Raw genomic sequence first — 24,928 nt, 5'->3', positions numbered from 1 at the left:
ACGGTTAGGTAAACTGTTCTCCAAGAAAAGATCAGCAGTGCAATTTAGATACGGAGGATCAAAACGAGACTGAACATATACTGCCTTGCTTATCTTCCTTTAATGAATAACTTGGTAATCGATTTTTGGCAATTATCCCAGAAGTGCGAAAAATGTCAGATAAGAGCTATAGGTGTGACGGCGACGATCCATCAACACGCGAGTCTGATATGCCATATATATATATATATATATATATATATATATATATATATATATATATATATATATATATATATATATATATATATATATATATATATATATATATATATATATATATATATATATATATATATATATATATATATATATATATATATATATATATATATATATATATATATATATATATATATATATATATATATATATATATATATATATATATATATATATATATATATATATATATATATATATATATATATATATATATATATAGAAAATCGCTCTAGAACAAAAAAGAAAAGCCGAAAACCAGCATTAATCTGAAATGATTCTTTCACTGTTTATAAATGAATTGCAACTTCATTAAAAAAAAAAAAGAAAAAAAACCTACTCTAAATTACACCGATAAGAAAATAAATTACACAAAGCACTATTCAAACTATCTTTTAATTTAACATCGTCACAACTTCGATTAATTGTATACATAAAACTATAATTGGTTATTCCCTGACATAAAAACAACTTAGCTGCGGTGATTCAAAAGACTTAAGTTAAAAAGGCGCTAGACATCAATTTAACAAGCCAACAAAAGAACTGAAAGTTTTTTTGGCCCAGAAGAGCAAATAATTTCTTTTGCTAAACAAAATCTTTACGTGATTTTCCCAGAAAAGGGTACATAAAGAGCAGGCTACCCAGAAGAGCAGGCTACCACAAAAGGCTACCCAGAAAAGGGTACATAAAGAGGAGGACGGGCTTTTAGATAAATTTTCTGATTAACTTACTAATGAGGTAGCAAAGAAATATAACATATATTTACAGAATTCAGAATACAGATCAGAATTTCATCCCAAATCTGAATATAGCATTTGCTTACATCGGAACTGAGCTTTAACCCCCCCGCCCCTCCACAGAATGTGCAAATATACACCCTGAGTTGCATATATAAATTTTCTGTAGGTAACTCTTTTCTTACAATTGATTTAACAGTTTGTCAAAATAAGCGAAAATTCACTGCATATATATAATTCAGGATACATATTTCGGCATTGGGGGGAGAAGGGGCTAAAGTTCATTTCCAACGCAAGCGAATGTTATATTTGGATTCAGGATGAAATTCTGATTCTAAAGGTAAGTCTATTTTTTAGCTACCTCAGAAGTGAGTTAATCCGAATATTTACTGACTTTAAAACGGCCGTATTTATTCAATAAGGGTGTAATAAATTCCATCCACCAAACTGGGATTCTTTCTGGGTTAAAGCTAATTTTAAGAGCTTTCAGGTTGACTTGAAGTTCGAGATATTTTCCCTGTATGTTGGAATATTCTCAATATAAAGTCTATGGAGCTACGTACTAACTTACTTAATATGCTCCTTGATGGCAAAGCAAATTGTCTTTCATTGAATTGCTAAGTTTTAAAAATTCAAAATAATTTACAAAGAACAGCTTTTCTGTGAAAAATCCAACTTATCATTCGCATGTGTATGCTCTTACAACACTGGAAGAAAAAACTTACGTTTGTCTAGCCCTTAGCTCGTGGTATACCTTGACAACCAGACGAGATATGTCTTTAGCTTTGAGGGAACGGGCTATCTTAATTTGACCGGAACGTCACATAAATTATATTGGATCACCGCACCTAAGCTGCAGCAAAATACAAAACACTGTTTTCATCGATGTGCGAATGTTACAGGGGGGGGGGGGACAACTCCCCTTTGAAGAAAAACTGTCATTAATTATCCTTAGGTTAGTTCTTCCAAGGAGACAAAATTTTATGTACAAAATCAGGCCATGATTTCAGTAACAGATTTTCGTTAAAGTAAATGAAATGAAGAAAGAAGTTTTTATTGTATTAAAAAACCAAACAAAAATTCAAAAAAAAATTACTTATTTACCAGCTCAAAATTAACTTCTAATTTGATCTTTATAAAGATCAAAATTTACTTCTGATAAAATTCAATAACGGCCTAAAAATCTGACCCCTTTCCCCTGAATCGCCAACTTCTAGTTACAGGCCGAAGTCTTATTCTAATCACAATCAAGGCAGGGGCCAGGGTAGGCCTGAAAAATCTACAGGGCCACCCAACCCGGCATCAGCTTCTAAAAGGCTCATCACGACAGCCATGGCAGCTTCATCGTTCCCGTCTATGCTATCGTTCACGTTGGAATTTGTACTATCATTTTCCACGCCAGAAGGGCTTGTATCGTTCATCAATCCACCAATTACTTCGAGCATTTCGTCGTCTCCCTGAAGACCTAAAAATTGTTGTTTTTATTTGTATGTAGTTTTCAGTATGAGAGATAAGGGAAGAAAAAGTATTCATGATAATTATGAAAGTGCGAAATATCAGAGGTTTTGTGATTTTAACAAAGAAGTATTTAACCCTAGAAGCAACTTTTCTCTTGAATTCACTCTTTTATGCCATCATAGACTTAAAATTACGACTTATTAATCGAGAAAAATCGAGTCCAAAGCGGAAAAAGGCATTTGCTAATCCCCTCTCTACATAACAAATATTTGTCTCAAAATAAATTTTATTTAAATTTTAAAATATTTAACCTTCAGATGATGAAAAATTAAGAATCAAAGTCCAAGTCCAGCACAAAGATCTCTTCGAGCATTGTTATTTCAAACTTTTTTTTTCCAAGGGCAGTACACAGATGCTCTTTAGCAGGCTCATGTCCTAGGCAAATGTCTATTGAGTCTGATCCATTATAATGGCGGCTTTTAACGATTCTCGGATATTGTCTACAAATTTAGTATAATTTGCCAAATTTGATGGTTTCGACAAACTTCCTTCTCTGGGCGTGCACCAATACTTGCAGCAAGAATTGTCTGCAAAACTCCAGACAATTAGAGTGTGAATAAGCAAACATGTCTGAAGATAGGTATTGATTGCTTAGTATGTCAATGGAATGGGCTCGGTGTTTTGTGTTATTAATAGCAGCCATCAATATAAGCGCTGCCACCAAACACACTACAGACAGGTGCCACCTGGCGACAGTTCTACTGTGCTTATTTTTTTGCCATCCAGTCTATTTTTAATATGAGACGTTGAAGGCCAAACCAAGCAGGTCATCTTTTTGCATATCCTGATGACCTGATTGGTCATCATCACCTGACTGGTCATCGTCATCTGATTGATCACCTGATTGTCATCATTGCGTATCATTTTTTTTTATTTATTTTAGTGTCTAGATCCTTCATGGACTTGATTAATTTGTATTTTAATGAAGACGTTAACTAGAACTAATTATTAATACCTAAAAGGGACAAGAACATTTAGTCATAAAAATTCGGATAATTTTCCTAGAGGCTTCTTGTTTTTACCCAAGTAACCAGAACAACAATTTGGAGTACAAATAATGGTGAAATAAAGAAAAATAGAAAACAACACAAAAAATCACCAGATGTAAGAGATATTAATTATTATAGATAAGATAAGATGTATTTCAACAAAAAAAGCAAGCAAAAAACACAGTACAATCTCAAAACCTCACAAAGGCTCCATGGCCTCTGAGGAGTGGATAGCCAAGATGAATAGGCAAGTCATTTGAAAAAGGCTAGAGACTCGCTCCAACGTAGGGTTATGCACTCTAGAGAAAGATGATCATATCACTGAAACAAACACAACTATTCTTGCCTGCATCTCTTATTAAAGAATAACATTAACATGCTATATTGACATTGCTACACTGACATGTATCATTGACATGTTTAAGTTGCGTCTATATTTTCTGCTTTGATCTTTTAGTTTATGATTATTAGAATTTGACTTATGTGAAAATAAATAGCAGGTCTATTTATACAACACTCTAAAATATCTGAAATCAAGTAGTCTAAGGGGTCCAATCCCTGCAATTCTTAGCCACAGGGTCGTCAAGAGCGAAGACTGGGTCCCAGGAATAAATTTACAAAATTCAGAACAACACTTTGTAAAAGAAATAAAGAAAAGCAGGAAACAAAACGAAAATTACAAAATACAAAATTACTGCACACACTATAAAGTCAAATTATATGAAGAGGTTTTACTATAAATAGTAAAAACCTCTTCAACCAACTTCACGAATGAAAGAAAAAATGAAAAAGAGTAAAAATCCTGAGAAACAAAATGGTGGAACCAATTTGATTCACCAGACACTTTAGACTTTTTTTCCCCTTAAGTGGTAAGTAGATTAAAATCGAACCCATCAATGAATATGATGGAGAGAAATTTACTATTTCTTATATTAATATATATTTTTATCTTATATTATTTTATTATCTTATATTACAGAAATTAATTATGTCCAAGAGTTTCAACTTATTAAACAGCAGGATTGTTGGGACAATAGAGTTGAGAATTTTTTGTTAGGATTTGACAGTTTTTGAACCGTTATTTCTATTCTAATATGTAACAAAAAGAGATATTTATTTTACTCGTGGGATTTAGAGTTATTTTAATGCTGATAAGTACTATTTTTGTAATATAAAGGTTGATTTTTCAATTGGTACGTTTATAGTGTTACATGCCTAGAAGCGGAATAAGGGTGCACATTTACAAAGGTCAAAGGCTCTAACGCCACCGATACAGCTTTCAATTGATTGTCTTTTTTGACAACCCTTGACATCTAGGAAAGGCTTGACAACTTAGCAAGGATTGACAACTCAGTGAGGAACTCAGGGTATTCTTTGAAAATTTCCAATCCTATTTTCTGTTTCGAGTCACTGGTATTGAAGGTGTAAACATTTATTTTTAGTCAATCATATTCAATCAAATTAGCTTTAACATATCTTAAGTTCGCCTATTGATAACGGCAATAAAAACGTTTTAGAGATTTTAGATATTCAAAAAATCAATTAATTGTAAATATAGGTGTGCAACCAAGGAAAGTTGGCTCTAATCCAATAAGGAGGTAAGTTTTTTTTCAACCGGCTCCAAAACTGTGTGTACATGCCTGCAATAAACCAACCCGGAATAAAGTAAGAAAGCATAGGCCATAGCGCAGGCACTTTCACCTTTTCACCACTTTTGGAGCCATTGAAATAAAATTTTAAAGATTTTTGTTGCTGCTACTCAGTACGTCATCTGTTGTCTTAATTGGTAAGTTGTTTTTTTTTCCACCGGCCTGAAACCATCTCAGTGAGCATGCCTAAGCATAAAATCATATGTAATAGCACAGCTAGTTGTATCTCTTCACGACGTTCGGAATCTCAGAAAGGAAAATTCATACAGATTTTTTTTATTGCTATATTTTTGTACGTCGTCCGTTCAGAGCGTTCAGTCTTTTTTTACCAATGTTAATTTGTTTTTATCTTTGGTTCGACCGAAGTGACAATGACAATTCAAAAGAGGTTATGTGTAAGGGTGTTAACTTACAAAAATGCATTGGGGGGAGGACCTAGCCCCTCCCCCAAAGTGACGTGCCTGGTTATGTGACTTTTGTGATATTTATGTGATATTTATACTAATCCTATTAAACGGAATACGTTCGATCGGTTATTTTAAACCTTATTCCTGTATTTAAGTGGTGTTTCAAGATGATCAACAGTTCGTATATTTTTCAAAATGCATTATAACTTCTTTCCTAAAATACAGAAACAGAGACAAAAAACAGAAACAGCTTTCAGAAACAGAAACAAAAACAAGAAACAGACAGAAACAAGAAAGAAACAGAAACAGAAACAAAAAACAGAAACACCTTTCCTAAAAAACAGAAACAGCTCACATATTGAATTTTTTACGTCACATTGTGTTTGACACAAAATTGTTCGCCTATGTTTTGTGTATGTGTATTATAATTGTGCATAAGATTGTGTATTAATAGCTTGTAACTTACAACCTTTCCAATTACCACAGCCAATATATACAGATTTGCGACTATTTTAAATACATCCAGTAAAAAATTGTATATAGACAATGCTAATATGGTAAGAAAAAGGTACCTGCTTCAGAAAGCATATGAACAATTTGTCGATTATTCCTCAGGTCTAATAATGAAGATCTTTGATTATTTCTCCCTTGTTGAGCAGTAGATCCTTGAGATTGGCCATTCGATATCTAAAAAAAAAGACATACAAACAATGTAAAAAGCTTTCTAAGGTCAATAGGTCTGAAACCTTCATAGGCATTGCACAAATCTATTTTTAAAACGATAAATAAAAATTCAAATAGGGATAAAATCCTTTTAATAGACAGTGATGATGATAACATTGATAGACATTCACAAAAATACCAGATATTTTGGTCACATATGCAGTGACCATCGTCAGTAGTAAAACTAAACTAAAACAATTTAAAACAAAAGTTTATATACAAAATCAAATAAAACTACATATTGTTTATTTCACTAATTCTTGTCAAAGCAAAGGCAGAAGCTAGCCTCTTTGACCTTCTTGGATTCGGTTCATTAGCGTTCAATGATATAATACTTGGACAGAGGTCAACTACATTGGGTGAATTGAACTTTAACTCTGTCAGATTTTAATAAATCATCATAGATAGAATTTAGCCCAAATTCACCTGTGTCCCGATTCAAAGCAATATTCTTGAATAAGATTTTCTTTATTTCAAGAGTTTCACGAAATTTTGCTTTAAACCCCGACCCCTAGAAATCAAAGAGACATTATCGAACAAAATAAAATGGTCTGGAAAATTGAAAATATGTTTTGAAAGGGCTGAAGTAAATTCTTCAGACTTAGAATCTTGCTTTAAAGCCAAAGAAATATAATCTTTATGCTGTAATAATCTCATTTCCAAAATTCTGGTTAGTACGTCCCACATATGAGCTTCTGAAAGTACATGAGATCTGATAGATCCCACTTTGTTGCCCCAATATAGTTAGATCCTTCCCAGAATTTAGAAAACTACCCAAAGTATTATTACTCTTTAAAGCTACCTTTAGACCATTACTCTGAAATTTGTGTAGACAGAAGTGGTTTACAGATTGACACTAACCTGACTCTGGTATTGATCTGGTATAATCTGGTATTTTTGTAAATGTCTATCACTGTTATCATCATCACTGTCTATTAAAAGCATTTTATCCCTATTTGAACTTTTATTCATTGTCAATAAAATGCAGTGTGAGCTTCACAATTACCTATGTCATACTTATGGGGATTTTCTTACCAAAAATGTTTACATATTCATAAACACTCAGAAAAAACATGCAAATTCTATGGACCAGCAGGATTTTCTTCTACAATGTAAGACACTTCAATCATGACTTTCGCCTTTCCAGAGAAAAATTGCTAAAACGTTTTCGAAATTATCAACAAACAATGCGGTAGTACCTTCGTCAATTCTTGGATCAGGTGTGGATAATTTTTCATCCAGAACTTTAACGATACAAAATCAAACAGTTCTTGAAAAGGGTCCGAAATTTTGTTTTAAACCAGATAAACTCCCCGTGGAGGATATTATTTCTTCAATAGGAATATTTCTGCCTAAAAACGCTGGCCTAATAAAAGATGTTAGCTTGGTTAGAGACTTTACCGTGAAAACCATTTCTAATTTTGTATTGAGACCGATATTTCCTAGTAAGACCATCAAAGATATAAGAATTCTAAAAAACTTGAAAAAGGATGTTTCAATTACCATTACAAAAGCAGATAAGAGTAACACTTTAGTTGTCATGAATACTGAGGACTACTAATCAAAATTAAGAAGTTTACTAAATTATGAAAAAACATACAAGAAGCTATCGTATAATCCAACAGACTCTTTTACGAATAAATTCAAGAACGAATTAAAGTGCATAAAGGATGAAGGAAAAATAACACTTCACCTTTATTACAATTAATTAAAAAAACTTTCCGGAAAATATGTTTTTCAAAGAAAAGTAAAGGCCATTTCAAACTTAAGCTCAGCAGATACAAATACCTGTTAAAATTCAAACTCAAAACGACCAGAAATTACTATTAAAGAATAAATGAAACCCAAAACGAACAGAAATTAAATAAACAATCATAGCAAAAAACATACAACAAGCAATAATATAAATGAATAAACAGATCTTAAAGCGAGTAATGCTTATATTGAATATGAAAATCAAGCTTAAAACGACAACAAATATTTTGCTATTAAAGTATAAATGAAACTTAAAAAAAACAGAAATTAAATAAACAATCAATGCGAACAAATCTACAATATATATTAATGTAAATGAGTAAATAAATCTTAAAACGAATGAAACTTAAATTGAATATGCAAATCAAGTTTGAATCGAATAAAAACAAATACAAACAAGAGTTTGGGTATCGTATCACTGCAGAAGCCTAAAACCTACGGCGTCATTGGCGCTTTACTGAAAACAATTCTTTGAAATGTTTTCCCTTTAGCAACTTAAAGTAATCAAAAATTAGCTAACATTTTAGGGAATAGATATCATGATATGCAAATTAAATTGACGATGCACATTTTTTTTCAGAAAACTCATTTGAATTTTTTTTTCAGTAAAGTAAAAATTCTATTTTGATTTTTAGAAAACATATAGGGATTTTGAACCCTACCCACGTTAATTTATGCTCGTTTTGAGTTTGACTCTAATATTTATTTTAAATTTTGTTCGTTTTGGGTTTCATTTATTTATTGATACTGATTTGGGATAGTTGTATGCTTGGTAGATTATATGATAGTCCGGACGCCAGGTGTTGAAAATGTGAACCATACCACGACGGAATGGGAATGCTACGAGAATTAGCATACCCTCCACTTCCTAAATTGACTATGCGGATTCAAGAATACAAATGGTATTTGCTTGTTAGTGGTGGAACATTCTGAAGCTTGACATTTTATTACATTTTGAAGTTTCATGCAAGAAAAAGCATATTCCACTAAGTTTGAGGTTCAGTTTTCGACTCAAATAGAAGTGCCTAGAAGCCGTAGAATTTTTTCATGACAAGGTAACACGATTAGTTAGAAAATATGGCGGACTTAAAAAAAAATGGCAAAACTATGAGTCTTGAACAGTCTTGGAAAATATAAACAAAATCAAATTGGATATTAGATATATAATGATATTAATTGTTGAAAGATCCATCAGTTCAAGATTTTTTTTTCACTGTAATTTTTATTTTCATTTTCAATGCTGTAACAACTGGAAAATAATAAATTTGTAATGTACGAGTAATTCGTTTTGAGTGAAGCGACAATGACTCAGAAGGCTTTAGGTTTTTACAGTTAAAAAATGGGGTAGTATCCATATTTTGCTTGAAGTGAAACTGTATTTGTATTGACCAATTTTCAAAAGAACTAACAAATTAAACTGAATATTTGATGAATAATGATACTAATTTCCAAAAGCTCATCAGTTCAAAATTTTACTGTAATTTTAATATTTATCGTCAATATTAAGTACAAAAGAAAACATTTGTAATATAATTCGTTTTCAGTAAAGCGCCAATGACGCAGTAGGTTTTAGGCTTCTGCAGTGATACGATACCCAAACTCTTGTTTGTAGTTATTTTTATTCGATTTAAACTTGATTTACATATTCAATTTAAGTTTCACTCGTTTTAAGATTTATTTATTCATCTACATTAATATATATTGTATGTTTGTTCGCATTGATTGTTTATTTAATTTCTGTTCGTTTTAAGTTTCATTTATATTTTACTAGAAAAATATTTGTTTTCGTTTTAAGCTTGATTTTCTTATTCAATCTAAGCATTTCTCGCTTTAAGATCTATTTATTCATTTATATTATTACTTGTTGTATGTTTTTTGCTATGATTGTTTATTTAATTTCTGTTCGTTTTGGGTTTTATTTATTCTTTAATAGTAATTTCTAACAGGTTTTTATATCTGCTGAGCTTAAGTTTAAAATAGCCTTTAATTTTCTTTGAAACACTTAATTTTCGGAAAGTTTTTTTTTAATTAATTTTTGTTCATTTTTAAAAGCAAAAAGTATCATGTTTTTTTTGGCATGGGGGGGGGTGCTTAATGTCCGATTATTCTTGACTTTAAAAAACGGATCTAGAACTTTCAATTTAAATCGAATGAGGCTTTTATCAAAGTCTATACGATTTGATAAAAACCTTTGATAAAACCTTATATATGAACAATAGACAGCTTGCATAACTTGTGGACAGCGATTGACAAAAATGAATGGATTGAAAAAATAGCTCCAATAAGGGGGTTTAGACCATTTCACTTGCTGGCACAAAGGGATCACGGCTGTTTGGAATTGACCTTAATAGGAATTTGTGTGCCAAAGCAATTTTGCATCTATCACAGAGTATGTATTTTAACCTTATAATTGGATTATTATAATTGATTTCCTATGTGTTCTTCCCATACAAAACCCCTTCCCATAAGTTATAAACCCCCCTTAATAAGTTATGCCCTAGGGCATAACTTAAAACGCCTACCCCTGGGCCCTGGTGGGCTGTGTCGACACCGGAGTTTTATGTTATCAGAACTTAGAACTATTTTAACAAAATGTCTATCTCAAAATTTTTATCTGATGCATTTAGGACGTGGAGCAGGGAGAGGGGCTAGTTGCCCTTCAATCCCTTTTGACTCTTAAAAACTGAACAAGAACTTTCAATTTTCAATCAAATGAGTCCTCTCTAAAGTTTATACGAGCATCCTTTCCATAAAAAATAATATGAAGGATTCGGAGAATCCTTCAATTACAACCCTTGCCCTGAGGGCTTTGGGGGAGTTGTAATACTCAAAGACGTAATTTCCAGAACTTAAAACTACGTTTAATAAAATGGCTGTCTTAAAATTTTTATTGGATGTGTTTGGGGAAAAGTTGGGTGTTAAAGAGGGGTTGGTTGCCCTCAAATCACTTTCGACTATTAAAAAGGGCACTAGCTCTTAGAATTTCCAATCGAATGAGCCTTTTTTGAAGATTCTACGACACCGCCTTCTATAAAAACCTTTATGCCCCCAGGGCATAACTTAAAACCCTTGCCCTGAGGGTTGCGGGGGATTGTCCTTCTTAAAAACATGTTTTCTATCTGAAAATCAACTACGCTGAACAACATGACTATCTCAAAATTTTGATTAGATGTGTTTGGGGGAATGATGGGCGTGGGGGGGAGGCTAGTATCCTTCCACAATCACTTTCGACTATTAAAAAGGGAACTAGCCCTTTGAATTTACAATTGAATGTGCCTGTTTTGAAGTTTCTACGACAACGCCTTCTATAAAAACCTTATTTGCCCCCAGGGCATAACTTAAAACTCTTGCCCTGAGGGTTGTGGGGGAGTGTCCTCTGTAATGGGATCAATTTTCAAAACCTCAAAATTTTCCAATTAAAGTTACCCAAGTAAAATAAAATCGCCCAGAGTATGAACCTAAAAATCCAAGTAACCTACAGATCGAGTAAGACTTAATCGTCGAATTTAAAAAGTAGCGAAACAATTGTATCTTAATTGGACAAACTTTGTGGAAAAAATCTTTCCCAGAGGAAATATAACAGCAATAAATAAATCCGCCTATACGTCGCCAAAGTATGCAATAAATATCTGTCTGACCAAATCTTATATCACAGGCGACCAACAATGTAATTTAAATCTTAAGAGCTTGAATTTCCAAACTATCAAGAGATGGTAGAATTTATTATACAAAAAAATGCCGCTAAGGATTTAATCGAAAAGCTTCCAAAGAAACAATTAAATACCCGAAACCCCCCCCATTAGACCTCCTCAAAAACATATTTTCTATCTGGAAATTAACTACGCTGAACAAAATTGCTATCTCAAAATTTTTATTGGATTTGTTTTGAGGAATGATGGGCGAAGGGGGGGGGGGGCTAGTTGCCCTCCAATCCCTTTCGACTATTAAAAAGGACACTAGCCCTTTTAATTTCCAATCGAATGTGCCTGTTTTGAAGTTTCTACGATAACGCGTACTATAAAATCCTTATATGCCCCAAGGGCATAACTTAAAACCCTTGCCCTGAGGATTGTGGGGGAGTGTCCTCTTCAAAAACATATTTTCTATCTGGAAATCAGCTACACTGAACAAAATGACTACCTCAAAAGTTTGATTGGGTGTGTTTGGGGAAATGATGGGCGAGGGGGGAGCTAGTTGCCCTCCAATCACTTCCGACTATTAAAAAGGGCACTAGCCCTTTAATTTCCAATCGAATGAGCATGTTTTGAAGTTTCTACGAAAACACCTTCTATAAAAACCTTATATGCCCCCAGGGCATAACTTAAAACCCTTGCCCTGAGGGTTGTTGGGGAGTATCTTCCTCAAAAATATTTTCAATCTGGAAATCAACTACGCTGAACAAAAATGGCTATCTCAAAATTTTGATTGGATGTGTTTGGGGGAATGATGGGCGAGGGGGGGGGGGGGGCTAGTTGCCCTCCAAACACTTTCGACTATTAAAAAGGGAACTAGCCCTTTTAATTTCCAATTGAAGGTGCCTGTTTTGAAGTTTCTACGATAACGCGTACTATAAATTCCTTATATGCCCCAAGGGCATAACTTAAAACCCTTGCCCTGAGGATTGTGGGGGAGTGTCCTCTTCAAAAACATATTTTCTATCTGGAAATCAGCTACACTGAACAAAATGACTATCTCAAAATTTTGATTGGATGTGTTTGGGGGAATGATGGGCGAAGGGGGGGGGGACTAGTTGCCCTCCAATCACTTTCGACTATTAAAAAGGGAACTAGCCCATTTAATTTCCAATTGAAGGTGCCTGTTTTGAAGTTTCTACGATAACGCGTACTATAAATTCCTTATATGCCCCCAGGGCATAACTTAAAACCCTTGCCCTGAGGATTGTGGGGGAGTGTCCTCTTCAAAAACATATTTTCTATCTGGAAATCAGCTACACTGAACAAAATGACTACCTCAAAAGTTTGATTGGGTGTGTTTGGGGAAATGATGGGCGTGGGGGGAGCTAGTTGCCCTCCAATCACTTTCGACTATTAAAAAGGGCACTAGCCCTTTAATTTCCAATCCAATGAGCCTATTTTGAAGTTTCTACGAACACGCCTTCTATAAAAACCTTATATGCCCCCAGGGCATAAGTTAAAACCCTTGCCCTGAGGGTTGTTGGGGAGTATCTTCCTCAAAAATATTTTCTATCTGGAAATCAACTACGCTGAACAAAAATGGCTATCTAAAAATTTTGATTGGATGTGTTTGGGGGAATGATGTGCAGGGGGGGGGGCTAGTTGCCCTCCAATCACTTTCGACTATTAAAAAGGGAACTAGCCCTTTGAATTTCCAATTGAAGGTGCCTGTTTTGAAGTTTCTACGATAACGCGTTCTATAAATTCCTTATATGCCCCAAGGGCATAACTTAAAACCCTTGCCCTGAGGATTGTGGGGGAGTGTCCTCCTCAAAAACATATTTTCTATCTGAAAATCAGCTACGCTGAACAAAATGACTATCTCAAAATTTTGATTGAACGTATTTGGGGGACTGATGGGCGTGGGGGGGCTAGTTACCCTCCAATCACTTTTGACTGTTAAAAAGGGCACTATCCCTTTGAATTTCCAATCGAATGAGCCTTTTTTGAAGTTTCTACGACAACGCCTTCTATAAAAACCTTATGTGCCCCCATGGCATAACCTAAAACCCTTGCCCTGAGGGTTGTGGGGGGTTGTCCTCCTCAAAAACATGTTTTCTATCTGAAAATCAACTACGCTGAACAAAATGCCTATCTCAAAATTATGATTGGATGTGTTTGGGGGAATGATAGGCGTGGGGGGGGGGGGGGCTAGTCACCCTCCAATCTCTTTCGACTATTAAAAAGGGCACTTTCCGTTTTAATTTACAATCGTATAAGCATTTATTGAAGTTTCTACGGCAAATCCTTCTATAAAAGCCTTATATGCCCCCAGGGCATATCTTAAAACCCTTGCCCTGAAGGTTGTGGGGGAGTGTCCTCCTCAAAAACATATTTTCTACCTGGAAATCAACTATGCTGAACAATTTGGCTATCTCAAAATTTTGATTAGATGTGTTTGGGGAAATGATGGGCGTGGGGGGGGGGGGGGCTAGTTGCACTCCAATCACTTTCGACTATTAAAAATAGCACTATCCCTTTTAATTTCCAATCGAAAGAGCCTGTTTTGAAGTTTCTACGACTAAACCTTCTATAAAAACCTTATATGCCCCCAGGGCATAACTTAAAACCCTTGCCCTAAGGGTTGTGGGGGAGTGTCCTCCTCAAAAATATATTTATATCTGGAAATCAGCTACGCTGAACAAAATGGCTATCTGAAAATTTTGATTGGATGTGTTTGGGGAAATGATGGGCGTGGGGAGGGGGAAAGGGGGCTAGTTACACTTCAATCACTATCGACTATTAAAAAGGGCGCTAGCCCTTTAATTTCCAATCGAATGAGCATGTTTTGAATGTTTCTACGACAACGCCTTCTATAAAAACCTTATATGCCCCCGGGGCATAACTTAAAACCCTTGCCCTGAGGGTTGTGGGGGAGTATCCTCCTCAAAAATATATTTTCTATCTGGAAATCAACTACGCTGAACAAACTGGCTATCTCAAAATTTTGATTAGATGTGTTTGAGGGAATGATGGGCGTGGGGGGGAGGGCTATTTGCCCTCTAATCATTTTCGACTATTAAAAAGGGCACTAGCCCTTTAATTTCCAATCGAATGAGCGTGTTTTAAAGTTTCTACGACAACGCCTTCTATCAAAAGCCTATATGCCCCCAGGGCATAACTTAAAACCCTTGCCCTGAGGGTAGTGGGGGAGTGTTCTCCTCAAAAATATAGTTTCTATCTAGAAATCAACTACGTTGAACAAATTGCTATCTGAAAATTTGATTGGATGTGTTTGGAGAATGGATGGGCGTGGGGGGGGGCGGGGGGCTAGTTACACTCCAATCACTTTCGACTATTAAAAAGGGCACTAGCTCTTTAATTTCCAATCGAATGAGCCTGTTGCGTTGTGATTGGATGTGTTTGGAGGAATGATGGGCGTGGGGGGAGGGGGGGCTAGTTGCCCTCTAATCATTTTCGACTATTAAAAAGGGCACTAGAACTCTCGATTTCCAATCGAATGAGCCCCCTTTGAAGCTTCTACGACGACCCCTTCCATATGAAGTGCCTCTGGAAAAAAAAAAAAAATAAAACATTGGAGCCGTATGGCCTTTACTATAGGCAACGCTACAGCGTTGCCTCTGAAAATGCCTGCCACGCAGTTCCTTGTGCCCTAAATTATAGGGACTTCCCAATATTCATAAGCCTAACCTACCATTACGACCAATTGTGTCAAGTACAAGGTCACCCACAAGTGTGGTGAATCGGGACACAGGTGAATTTGGGCTAAATTAAATCTACGATAATTTATTAAAATCTGACAGAGTAAAGTTCAATTCATCCAATGTAGTTGACCTCTGTCCAAGTGTTATATAATTGAACGCTAATGAACCGAATCCAAGAAGGTTAAAGAGGCTAGCTTCCACCTTTGCCTTGAAAAGAATTAGAGAATTAAACAATATGTAGTTTTATTTGATTTTGTATATAAACTTTTGTTTTAAATTGTTTTAGTTTAGTTTTGCTACTGATGACGGTCACTGCATATGTGACCGAAATATCTGGTATTTTTGTGAATGTCTATCACTGTTATCATCATCACTGTCTATTAAAAGGTTTTATCCCTATTTGAATTTTTATTTGTCATCATGGAAAGGCAGTGTGGTTTCCGAAATTATCTAAATCTATTTTTTTCTTTAACTACTACTAAACGCACTGCAGAACCAAGCCACCTGACGCCAATACAATAACGCAAGCTCCTCTTCAATTCTATCCGATTCAAAGCCTAGCTCTTTACACCCACCCCCCCTTTAAGGACGACCTGATTTTCGTTTGGCCTTAGATGATTGACTTAGGGTCGATCTTTGACAATGTCATCCTTCATCCGCAGAACGTGTGCTAGCCATCTCAACTTTTCTCTCATTATAGTTTTAGAAAGCGGGATAGAACCATATTTTTCGTACTGCTTACTGTTTGGAATACGGTCAGACAGACAGATACCCAAGACAATCTGTAGACAATTTGGTCTGTAGACAACTCTGGAAGACATTTCGCAAACCCTCTTCCATCTTTCGGGGCACTCCACTTCAGAACCATACCTGACAACTCCATTAACATTCCAATCTTCTTCTTCCAATCACTGTAGCCTCCAACATTCTAATCTTGGGTTCTTATTTTCCACTGAAAAGCCTCCACTACTTTCCACTACTAAAAATTGAATAGAGGGTAGGTTTAAGCCAAAATTGAGTAGTGGTCAATTGCCATTGTATGGATAGCAAGATATATAGTCATAAGTGTGTTTTTGCTTGAAACATTTGAATAGTGCCAAGTAGAGGTAAGGGGGAGGAAAAAAATAAGGTCTGAAGGGGGGAAACCGAGGTCTGGAAGGGGCAACTGTTCCTATGCTTCACAGCTAATTGTCCCTATTAAGAAGACAATGTACTAAAATTAGAAAACAATTTTGTGGTTTCCAACCATGTTTTAGTGTTTACAAAAAAAAGGAAAAAACAAGCGAGATCGTGCCAATGAATCTGAACTTCAATAGCCAGCTCCTACCAGACCCATAGGTCTGCTTTACTAAAAACTAAATAAATAATTTAAATTGAAAGTTTATTTTAAACAATTGATTTACTATACATTTGAAAAGAATTTATTTAAAATAAGAGAAATCACTGATTGATATATATTGTACATAAGAATAATAAGATTCATATCTTTGTTACAGATATACTGACCTAAAAATTTTAATTCCTAAAATTTGAGTAGCAATTAAATGTTAAAAAAGGTAAGATGCAAGAAAACAATGTTTTATTGTCAATAAATTGCAAATGACACTTAAGGTTTGATACGACACCACCCTTACTAGTTGTAATTTATGGTCGTATTAAGTTAGGCAATTTATGGTCGTATTAAGTAAGGTCGTATCAAGTTTGGCAGCATTGTTTATTGCAATTTATACTGTTTTAGAACCATACTTGACCGCTGTCGTTATGCCAGCTTTGCCTCTCACTGAGACTATCTGTCTTGGCTTTACTCCAATTAGTCATGGCTCTCAAGTTTTTATTCACTTCCACTAAGTTAATTTTAATTTAAAAATCAACGGACTCGGTCTCGGCCTCTGGTCTCTTCCGTCTTCAATTCCAGCATCTCTTAGGCTTAAGATCTAACAAAAGCTAATTTCTGTTCGACTAAGGTGTTAGATTTGCTTTTTCTTTAATTAGAAAGCCTTCGTTAAAAAACAAATTAATTTCTGTTCGTACTTATTGATATAGTTTATATCAATAATAGCAATGGCGACTAATTAGTTTTATTGGAAATTATGTTAATTAATTGTAGAAACGTGGTATTAGTAAAGTGGTTAGAGCAGTCGAGGAATGCTCTAGACTTTCAAAAGATTTGTTACGAAAAACATCAGAAATCTGTAGATACGAACTTGTGATTAAATTCAAATACTATTTGTCAAATATATACTCAAACAGTTTTTATTTTGGATCTATGTATTACAACATTAGCTCAGATTTATAGATATAGAGGCCAGATACCCTGGAACAAAACTTGGGCATAAATGAAGCACTATTCGAGGAGGAGAGGGGGAGGGGTTACATACTAACTGTGCTTGGGTATTAAACTTGGGTATAAAACTTGGGTATAAATGAAGCGCTATTCGAGGAGGAGAGGGGGAGGGGTTACATACTAAGTGTGCTTTGATTTAGAAAAGTCATACATCTTGTCAATTTCTCATTAAAACAAATTAGTTCTTTAGGACTATTCCTAATGTAGTCCCTGAATGATCATGAGCCAAAAGAAGTATCCCATTTCTATATTTAGAAAGTTTAGGGGGCCACACAGAGTAAAAATCCTTTCATGGCTCTAATTTCAACATGCAAAAAACATTTCAAAAAAATTGAAAAAATTGACCCACGCAATCCCTAAGTACTAGCTTTTGAGGAATCACGAATATACAAGATACATAATGATATAAACTGATTTATAAGAAAAGCTAATAATAATTATAATAATGATAATTATTATTATTAATAAACGATTAATACTAAAAAAAACTTGTATTGCTTTTTCTTCTAGAAGTAGGAAGTCTATTTAAAATAGAATTAATAAAAGATTCTGCCGGAACTGTAATCCCTAAATTACGACTATTAAACTCTCCTTCTAACTTGCACAAACCTGAACTGGTAGAAGTTTAATAAGAAGGAACTTTGATTTCTTTAATTGTGCGCAAAAAGAAAGTTATTTTCGAATTTTCATTCTAGAAAACAGGGATTTTATTGTAGAAAATAAATAACATACACATAAACAGATATTTGTAGAAACAGATAAGAAGAGATAAAAATTTACCTAGAAATAAACAAACGATAACTTTTTTTCCTGAAAATATGATTTTGAGTCAATTCAAAAACAAGGACAATGAAAGTATTTCATATTTTATTTTTCTGCATCCTACAGTTTTCATGTTTAAAAGTAATTTGACAATTTTGATGTCATTCAATAACCAAAATTCACTTTTATCTACCTAAAAAGTTATATTGTAAAATACTTTCAAAATTGGCTGAGAATCCCTGAAAAAGGGACAATTTTCATGCTTTTCAACAAAATTTAGATCATTCTCAAAGAGAAAGTCTAAATTTCATCACAACATTCGTTCAGTAAATGTTCAGTAAATATCTGACCCTAATAAAACCGATGACATGAAATCTTATCCTTAGAGTGCGAGTAACAATTATGGGCTTGTCACAAAACTCCGTGTTTTATAGGACCCACAGAACTTAAGGGTTTTACCAATACTTAAAAATTTGTGAAACGTCTTTATGTATCACACACGCCAGCTTTCCTGTATGATGTAGCCCAATATCAAATAACTAACGGGATATTAAAAATGAAGTAAGAAATGAAGAAAATGAAGAAAGAAGAACCACAAACTCTCCTGATAGAAATCAGAAAAACTATATTTATAAATTAAATTGAATCGAAGGACGTAAGAAATATCTAAAATTGTATCCCTATCAGCTGAAAAAAAGTTTGAACTATCAGGGAGGGAAGACAGACACAGGACCCAAGGGTCAGATGCACTTTGAGACCCGTTGACTTAAAGCAGCATTTGAAATGGAGAAACAGAAAGAGTAGGAAGTAAGAAGATAATGAAGGAATACGAAAGAAGGAGTAGGAAGTAAGAAGATAATGAAGGAATAAGAAAGAATAGAAAGTATACAGGAAGATGAAAGAAACCTACATCTCCTTGACCTTGAATTCCAACATCTGCAAGAATGACTCCAGGACTGTCATTAGCTGAAAAGGGAGATCCGTCACCAGAGAGAACCGACGAAGGAGAAGGACCGAGGGTGGATCCACCAGAGGATGAGCGTCGCAGAGATTCCAACACCTCATCAGCTATTACTTGTCCAATTTTACTTGGCTCGAGTTCATGCTGTCTACCTCCTCGAGCACCTAAAAAACATGGTCCATTGTTGACAACAGTACGTACAGTGGAAGACTTGCTAACTACACTGCTGAAATTTTTTGAAGTATTTTGGGCTTCTCCTCAATTATTTCTCTCTCCATGAATGTTTTTTTTTTTTTTTTTTTGCCCCTCACAATCTAGCCTTTAGGGTATGTCGTAACTATTTCACAAAAAAACGTATAATACGTTGTACGTTGTATAATACGTCCATACGTTTATTCTTTTGGGGTGTATGGGTATTCTCAAAGAAAATGTTTCCAGATGGATCCTCAAACACTTGCCAAAAAAAAAAAAAAAAAATAACAACAAAGAAACAAGTCAAATCGCTGGAAAAGGTAAGAAATTCCATTTTCCATTTTTACTCCATTTTCATTTATAATGTCAAAATTTAGAAGCAAAATGTGGCTTCTAAAAGCGTGACAACAAGCGTGACAACAGTGGTAGACTTGGTAACTGTAATGTTACAGTCGTGGCCAGTATGCATAATGGTGAACTGGGGGGCTATTTCCAAGCCACAAATTTACATATTTAACCTATGACAAAATGCAGTTTAAATGTGATGCAGAAAACAAATGGCAAATATTCCTTGTACACACTGTTCTAAATCTGATACAGCCTATGTCAAGATGTGTTTTACCTTGATATCTTCATCTTAGTTCGAAGATTTATGGTCTTGAAGCTTTTTTCAACCGTGAAAAGCACCCTACGCCTTATCTATCCTACTTTTTACATCTCTACTCCATCAACAATCTTATTTAACAATTTACCCAGGTTAGAAACCTGTTTATTCCTTTGATCTTTTTGTTTTCTATAGATAATTTTTCAATCCACATCTATTCCAATTTCAGCGACCTAATCATCTGAACATTAATTTTAAGACTTAGTCATGCAACTTACAAGACCTCACAAAACCTGCAAAAATCCATTCATTTCACACGAACCATCACCGCACATTCAAGTCATCTGCATTAGACAAGTATATATATATATATATATATATATATATATATATATATATATATATATATATATATATATATATATACTTTTCGAAAAACTAACCTGACAAGTATGTGTCCAACAAGAGATTCATACTTACTCCCACCATTTACCCGTGCCGCAGCCATTTAAACATTTGCCTCTTAATTACTTGGACTATCTGTCTTGGCTTGCCTCTTTCTACAATTAGCCATATCATGATTCAACCTACTACAAAATACTTGATATATATATATATATATATATATATATATATATATATATATATATATATATATATATATATATATATATATATATATATATATATATATATATATATATATATATATATATATATATATATATATATATATATATATATATATATATATATATATATATATATTAACTTTATTACTTTTATTGTATTTTTTTTTCATTGCCCCTCCCCACCCTACCCCTTCCCCCACTTGGCGCCTCTGAACCCAGTTTATTTCCTTATTCTACATCAATCCAATTACCAACTTTGCTTCCTCCCTACATCGCAGCAATATTATTCTCGTACTTATCACCAAAAAATTCAAGGTATTTATCTAGTATCCCCTGTAAGGATAGTACTTAGACTAAAGCTTTTCTATCAGCTGATTCAAATGTCTGAAAGTCCTGTTGTATCGGTTAATAAAGTCTTGGAAACCTATAAGATCTTGATTTGAATTTTTTTTAAACATAAAACACGCATTATCTTTCGTCGTGGCCAATTCTGGACTCGTGTCATTTTTCAAAAGAGTGGATATAAGTTTTGATATATAATTAACTACTTATTTTACACCAAACCAACAAATAAGAACCCGAAGAAAAAAGGGTGTACTCTTTTGCGAGGAATGAGTCCGGAAATGATCCCTGGTTTCTATCATTTTTCAGAAAAGTAGAATTGAGCTATTATATATATTTAAATACTTATTAAACACCAGGCTAAGAATTAACAAGCAAAAAAAACCTTCACTGAAGGTCGTGAAAACGCATGCCGACCTTTATTCTAGTAATTTACTTTATATTAATGTGCATTTGGGCTATATTTCTGATTCAATCCATGCATTATATTTTCCTCATATTGTCGATTTAGAACTTTCATCATTTTTCGGGAGAGCGAAAATAAGCTTTTATATAATGCATAGTAAATGATGTAATTCAATACAGCCATCTATAATTTACTGTCCCAGAATTATGGAATGGCAAATCCAGAATAGTAGTCCTTGTAGATTCTATAGATCTTGTAGATTCTTGGGATACATAATGCTTGTTATCATGTTTGGGTAGATCAATATAAGCAAAATTAATACAACACTTCACAGTTAAGAGACAAATTGGCCAACACGTCAACTCTAAAAACGTTGACTAAAAACACAAAAACGGTTCTGGGTTTTACCCGTTTTACCTGCAAAAAACAAACCATTAAAAAAACATAACTTGCAGCTACTGCTAACAACTCACCACCACACTAAGCTGCTTAAGGTAAATGCAGCTGGGCACGCTCTTTCTTTACCCCAATCTATTCTAAGTTTCACATTCAAACCCCTCCAGTGACGTTCCAATTCCCTTTAAATCCTTCCTCATGATCTCTCGAGGACGACGACCGGCTTTTCATTAAGCCCTAGATGGATGATCTATAAGCACAATCTTTGGCAATCTGTCACCATTCACCCGTAAAATGTGTCCTAGCACTAGACGTTTAGCCCTAGCCCTAGTTCCGTTTAGCACTAGACGGTTGGCTGAAAAAGACAATCTTTGGCAATATGTCATCCTTCTTTAAACTTGGACTCGCAATCTTGCCCTTTTTTCATTCCAGCCCTAGAATATAGGAATAAAGTACATTTTCCGTACATTTTATTGGTTAATATAGGGTCAGTGAAACCAGTGCCTATGACTATCCTTAAACAAACAAGTATGGAGAAATAACCAGGTAAAATATAAAATAAAATAAATACGGAATAAAATACAAGTATTGTATAAAAATATCACACAAATTTATAAAATGATATATATAGGCCTACAAATAAATATAAAATAAACTGAACATACCTGAGTATAAGTCTAGGTTGATTGTCTCGCTGCTAACGTCAGTACTTTCTACTAGCCCCTCTGACCTAAAGGGAAAATTAACTATAGAGATGTACTTTACTTTAAATACAATGTCACTCTGATGCAATGCTGAACAAACCAAGCCAACTTATATGTATGCAGTGTTGTTAATACAGTTAATAACATGTTGTTAATACAGTTAATAACATGTTGTTAATATAGTTAATACAGTGTTGTTAATTGTTAATACAGTTAATAACATGTTGTTAATACAGTTAATACAGTGTTGTTAATTGTTAATACAGTTAATAACATGTTGTTAATAGTGTTGTTAATTGTTAATACAGTTAATAACATGTTGTTAATACAGTGTTGTTAATCGTTAATACAGTTAATAACATGTTGTTAATTGTTAATATAGTTAATAACATGTTGTTAATACAGTGTTGTTAATTGTTAATACAGTTAATAACATGTTGTTAATACAGTTAATACAGTGTTGTTAATTGTTAATACAGTTAATAACATGTTGTTAATTGTTAATACAGTTACTGTTAGAAGTTAAATGCACAAGATAGGGTAACAAGGCCCTAACCCCGATAGAAAAAAACCATTGGGGCCGATGTGCAACAGACGAATGTCAAATTTGCCAATTATAGAGTGATGAAGGCAATTAGAAGCCAGCAAAGTGGGTTTTTTAGTGGCACCTGTGAAATAATTATTTTTGCTTTTGTATATCGCTCGTCTTTTGTATATGTAAATTTGTTTAAGCAAGTTTTTGCTTAAAAAAGATCTTGTAAAGCAAAGAAGATCAAAATGGGACCTAACATATTGAGCACATAACATATTACATATTACATATACATATCAAACATAACATAACATATTACATATCAAATCAAATATGTAAACAAGATACTCTTTCATAGAATGACCTAAACATGGTATCTATTCGTCAATCAATTGGTTATAAAGTGAAAAATACTATAGTGTATTATTTATTGTTATACACAAGTAATATACTATTATATACACATTAGTATATCAAGAATATCATGCAGTAGGGGAATAACCAAACCAAAAAAAAATATATAAAAGAAATCAAGGAGTTAGAAAGAGGAATGGAAGAGTAAAAATGATAATAAAACGAAGAATATCAATTGAATCTTGATTGGAAGTCCACATCGAGAAAATAGAATCCCTTAATATTGTACCGTGGCAAGGATAATTCCTTGAGAATGGGATCCGTGCCTTAATTATAGTCAAAGATTCTCGTTTCTTTTTCCGGTACTGACCTTACACAAGATCATGGCAGCAGCGACAGCTGCAACCTAGTAAAGAACAAACCACGGCCCATTAAAAAACTAAAAATTTATAAACGCGTAAAAAAAAAAAAAACAGTCAAGTGAGGAAAAATTTCCATTTTGGTTAGCTAAAATACAGAAATAGAACTTGCGCTTTTTATTTTCTTTGTAATTTTACATTTTAAATTATATTTTGTTTCTCCGTATTTTTCTTGTCGCTCTGACTTGTCTATTTAAATATCTTAAATTTCAATATTTGATTTTATACATACCATAATTATATGATTACATACCATGATCATTATAGCTATTAGCGATTATTTTTTTTTGCCATCCTTCGTGCAGCTCAATTTTAATCAAAATAGTGAGGAATTTTATTTTGGTTAGCTTTAATAGTAAAATGTCATTTTAAAAGAAATTTATGGAAATTTCGGTAATAGCCTTAAACTCCCCAGAATTGTGTCAGATCGAAACGAAAAGTGCACCACTGGAATCACTATTGCCGATAACCCCATACAGGAAACTTACAGCCCTACTCCCCCCTCCACTTTGAACCACAAGGAAAATCCCTTTTTGGATAGCACTGCAGCGTCATCTGATTTTTCTGGGTTTTTTTCACCACTAGTGGGGTATTCGTACATCACAGAGAGTTGTTAAAGGATCTTATGTCATGGGAAATTGCTATATCTGGTAGATTTTGCAATTAACTAAAGATATTACTGTAATAAAACGTAATTTTTGACAAAGGATGTTATATGGATATCGAGAAAAAATACAAGAAAAAAAATACGAATAAAATAAAATATTGAGGTTCCTGTTTTATATTTTAAAATAAGCTATATAATCTTTATTAATATAAAGTAACAAAAGACGAAAAGGAATCTGAGCGCCACAAAGGAAAGAAAAAAACAATTATTGTTG

At 33.8% G+C, this 24,928-nt stretch overlaps 1 protein-coding gene across 2 annotated transcripts in view; it reads right to left on the bottom strand.

The window, feature by feature from the left end:
• Positions 1–2,062: 2,062 nt before the first annotated feature.
• Positions 2,063–24,928, bottom strand: part of cyc (basic helix-loop-helix ARNT-like protein cyc) — a 201,646-nt gene continuing 178,780 nt past the window's right edge. For both annotated transcript variants that reach the window (XM_089089333.1, XM_089089332.1), the window contains exons 13-16: positions 22,704–22,768; positions 19,416–19,630; positions 6,134–6,248; positions 2,063–2,463 (exon numbers count right to left, since the gene is read on the bottom strand). In XM_089089333.1, the coding sequence (XP_088945459.1) occupies positions 2,246–2,463; positions 6,134–6,248; positions 19,416–19,630; positions 22,704–22,768 (613 nt within the window). In that variant the 3' untranslated portion in view covers positions 2,063–2,245. The remainder of the gene's footprint in view (positions 2,464–6,133; positions 6,249–19,415; positions 19,631–22,703; positions 22,769–24,928) is intronic.

This window comes from Artemia sp. Qi Xiang Cuo, chromosome 5 (assembly GCF_049724085.1).
Source record: "Artemia sp. Qi Xiang Cuo chromosome 5, ASM4972408v1, whole genome shotgun sequence".
Lineage (NCBI taxonomy): Eukaryota > Metazoa > Arthropoda > Branchiopoda > Anostraca > Artemiidae > Artemia > Artemia sp. Qi Xiang Cuo.
The sequence above is the reverse complement of the archived record's forward strand: the minus strand, read 5'-3'. Positions and strand labels throughout refer to the sequence as shown.